The sequence below is a fragment of the Scomber japonicus genome, chromosome 10, assembly GCF_027409825.1.
Source record: "Scomber japonicus isolate fScoJap1 chromosome 10, fScoJap1.pri, whole genome shotgun sequence".
Lineage (NCBI taxonomy): Eukaryota > Metazoa > Chordata > Actinopteri > Scombriformes > Scombridae > Scomber > Scomber japonicus.
In genome coordinates this window covers 11,071,113-11,074,930 of record NC_070587.1, presented here as the reverse complement: position 1 = coordinate 11,074,930, position 3,818 = coordinate 11,071,113, and the positions used below count along the sequence as shown (strand labels likewise).

The 3,818-nt window shown below is 44.3% G+C and overlaps 1 protein-coding gene across 1 annotated transcript; it reads left to right on the top strand.

The window, feature by feature from the left end:
* The first annotated feature begins 2,053 nt into the window (after positions 1-2,053).
* LOC128367033 (uncharacterized) lies at positions 2,054-2,941 on the top strand. Its single transcript, XM_053327825.1, has one exon. It carries the CDS (start codon positions 2,054-2,056, stop codon positions 2,870-2,872), a length of 819 nt encoding a protein of 272 aa, XP_053183800.1. The 3' UTR covers positions 2,873-2,941.
* The last annotated feature ends 877 nt before the right edge of the window (positions 2,942-3,818 follow it).

Genomic DNA, 3,818 nt, shown 5'->3' with positions numbered 1-3,818 from the left:
AGAAAACATCTTAATTATAAATAATTTGTAGTTGCAGAGCTTTAACCCTGTTGACATGTTGTTTTAACTGACACTATTAAACATGTATAATACCTAATATTGATAAATTGATTACTACACTATATCAGACTTCATGTTTTAGTAAACAGATTTAAAGGTGATTATTAATATCAGTTTTAATATAGGATAACATAGTTTCCATCATGTTCAGTAGATTTAAACGATTTATAAACAGTTTAAAATCTTCCACACACTCCTTTTAAGAGCATTTAATTGTATTAACATACACAGTGCACACTTTACCTAGGTCCTCTTTTCAGTGGAATAAATAGTTAAAACACTTTTAAGTATTTATCAGTGCAGGATTGAAGAGCAGTAGTCAAAACTAAAGTTTAAGTAATGGGAGACAAAATGCATTTACTTTTTTTTCAAGCTAATATGAGACATCAGTCATCCCAAAGAGTCAAATCAAGTGGATCTATTTCAAAGTTACTGTGTCTTTAGTGCCAGATTATCTATTTTTAGTACAATCATTCCTCTGCAGCTGAACGGGAAAACATGAGCGAATTAAGAATTTGGAAGATATCCACTTTATTTGACTAACTCAGATACATTTTCATACAAAACAAAGATAGTGGGTTTTGGTCCCCCATCGCTTACGAGATGTTAAATCCACTCAGTAAGAACAGGAGTGATTACAGCCAGGAAAACCACTTTCAGTCTTCATGTGGACATCTCACTGTTGTTTTAAGACCAACTTGAACTATCCTTTAACATTCATCGATTGATTATCTATTGGCTGTTAACTGTTCACTGTCAACGTGACCTCATCATTTCTTAATAGTGATGTTGTTGAAATGACAGATCCTGCAGTATTAAATCAGCACAAGTAGGCCTATATGTTTTTAAAGTGCCACATATAGATTTACTCTTATTCTGTGGAGGTTTTGATTGTGAGGAATCAACTCTGCAATGATAGTCTAATTCTATAACTTCAGGAAACACTTGATGGCTGGCTGGTGATCACTAAGAATAACTGGGCTCACCGTGGGACTGGCGTTGGACCAGCCTCAGATTCCCACGACCCCTCCTCTCCTCTCCACACACAAATCAAAACACAGGCTGCAAAGGCGCACAAGCAGCTAGGGAGACCGAGAGAGGAGCAGAGGAGCTTTGCACCACTTTGAGTAAGACTGTTACTTACTATAAAAGCCTCATTTCAGCCTCAGCAGTAGCAGCCACGCACTGACGCACGCAGTGAGAGATGGAAAAAATGTCTTAATGTGAGCAGGAATTAGATGAAAGTCTGGATTTAACCGCAAATCAAAGTGGAGGAGAAGACACGGCGCAGAAACACGGAGGAGTGGGACGAATAACGCAACTCATGGTTATTTATTTTGAGGATGCCGAGGAGCCAGTTTTTCCTGCTTCGGATTTACCACCAAAACAAAGCAAGTATTCAATCTGATTTCTTACTGACTGCGTTAAAAATAACCGGACAGTGAACTGCAGCGAGAGAGGCAACAGTGCTGCCGCGCAAAATGATTTCAAAAATGTAAGATTAAAGATGCACTTATAGGACTTGACAGGCAATGTATCGTCTCACTTTGCGTGCTTGGGTCGCCTGTTATGTTCACTCGCTTCGGGGGAAATTAAATTATGAGTTCAGTTGGAGCAATTAGCGTAATGTGACCCCATTCTCGTGACTGCAGTGAGATCGTAGTGAAATCATGAGGTCCTGAGGGGGGTCAGTCTTCCTTATTCTCATGGTAATGAATGAGTGGTTCAGTAACAGTTCAGTCCGGGTTGCTGCAGTTCTTACAGGAGAGTCTATGCTGCTCCAGAGAGACACTGGAGGAGCTGCAAAGGGATCTCATTAACTCAACCACGTCTTATTAAAGCAGCTATTTCCTGTTGTGTGCAATGCAGAGTAAACTATCTTCCCTCCAACACCACCAGCGGTTCCCCTATGATGCTGCACTCAACACTTTCTTGTGTAACTCTCCTGTTTCTGCTCTTCTGTTTTCTTCTCTGTGCAGTCTGAAGCCAGAGGATGACAGCAGCCAGTCCTGCCTGCAGCCCCACCTCAACCCAGTCCTCACCTGTCTGCCTCCCAGCATGCAACAGGCACCTGATGGAAGGCAAAGGCCTCCCCACCAAACTGCACCTGCGCTCGGCCCCGGGTGTGTGGCTCATGCTGGGTGTAGCGGTGGTGCTGGTGGGGATGGGTGTGGCGGTGGCGGGTTACGTGTCTGCTGTACCAAAGCCTGTGGGTGGCCGCGGCACTACCCACGTTGAGAGGATGAAACTGGCTGGGCCCGTGGTCATGGGAGTCGGCCTATTCATCTTCATCTGCGCCGCCACGCTGCTGTACGAGAACAGGGACCGTGAAGTCCTCAGACTAGAGACGCCTGAGGACCTTGAGGATCTGAAGGGAGGAGATGGCTGGGAGGATTCACAGGAGCAACCCAGCTTCAGCTGTCAGGAGCAGTGGGAGTTTAAAGATGAAGAGCAGGAATCCTGGGCCACTCCGGCCCACACACTCCCCCTCTTAAACGAGAACTGGGGTCCTGCTCCTCCTCCTACTCCTCCTTGCAGGGACAGACACAACATCAGCAGCAGCACCTCCTCTGCTCCTCTGGATGCAGGAGGTACAGATAAAGAGGAGGTGGACAGAAAGCAAGAGGGAGCAGAGGAGGGAAGGTCAACCCTTCTGGCCCGAGTTCTGCACCACCAGGAGCCCACTCCTCACTCCTCCTCCTCCTCCCCTTGCCCATCCGTTTCTCAGTCCTCCGTCCACTCAGACTCATGCAACTCCAGCGAGATCAACTTTAACGTACGGACATGCTCTCCTTTGCCGCCCGAGCACTGAACTTCTCCTGTCTTATGAAACATGCATGAAGAGATAGATACATGTACAAGTTTCACGTGCTGACGCTATAACGACACGTCTATGCATTCCTCAATAAACAGATGAAATGTTTGTTGGTATGTTTTGGATTAGTGCCTCTGATTGGCGCAGTGGCTCTGACTCACTGTCTGTAAAGAGTGTTTTTGTCCTTCATCGTTCTCTGACTCACCCACGTTTGAGAGATTGGAGCTATGCTGTTTGATGTCAACTCGCCATCTTGTTGTCTTTGAACTCACCCATGCCAAAATCCCTAAAGCCGCAGCTTATTTGACCATATTTGGACTTGGGAAGGATTGCTAAAACTTATTTGGGTGCCATTCTGGGAGACGGACACACACACTCTCTCTAGGCTTTCTCTCCCTCACACACACACACGTCTTCCCTGCAGAGGTACAGCATCTACATTTGGAAGATGAGCTGGTCTCAAGAGTCTTTATCTAATCTCACACATACTCTTTATCTGAGGGATTGTGTCTCAATATAGGCCCTACAGTGGTGGAAAGTACATTTACTCAAGTAGTGTGCTTAAGTACAGATTTGAGGTATTTGTACTTTACTTGGCAATTTACTTCAGTCCTCTACATTTCAGAGGGAAATGTTGTAATTTCTACTCCACAACATTAATTTGACATCTGAAGTTACATTTCAGATGAATATTTGACAAAAAGAGTAATATAACAACATATTGTTAAAGATTAAACCAGTGGTTTCTAACCTTTTTGGCTTTTGACATCTTACGAAGAGCAGTGTGTAGTCAGGGTTACATTTCAGATGTCTGTGAGTTGTTAACAGCTCCCTCTAAACTTCTCACGTGGTTTCATTTCAATAAATGTTCAAATGATCCAACAATTCATCTCACAACCCCTCAGACTTATCTGTTGACCCTTTGAAGAAGCCCGACCCCCAG

Bases quoted from the DNA above. Each gene is read 5' to 3' on its own strand.
- LOC128367033 (XM_053327825.1), top strand. From the start codon at position 2,054: ATGACAGCAGCCAGTCCTGCCTGCAGCCCCACCTCAACCCAGTCCTCA.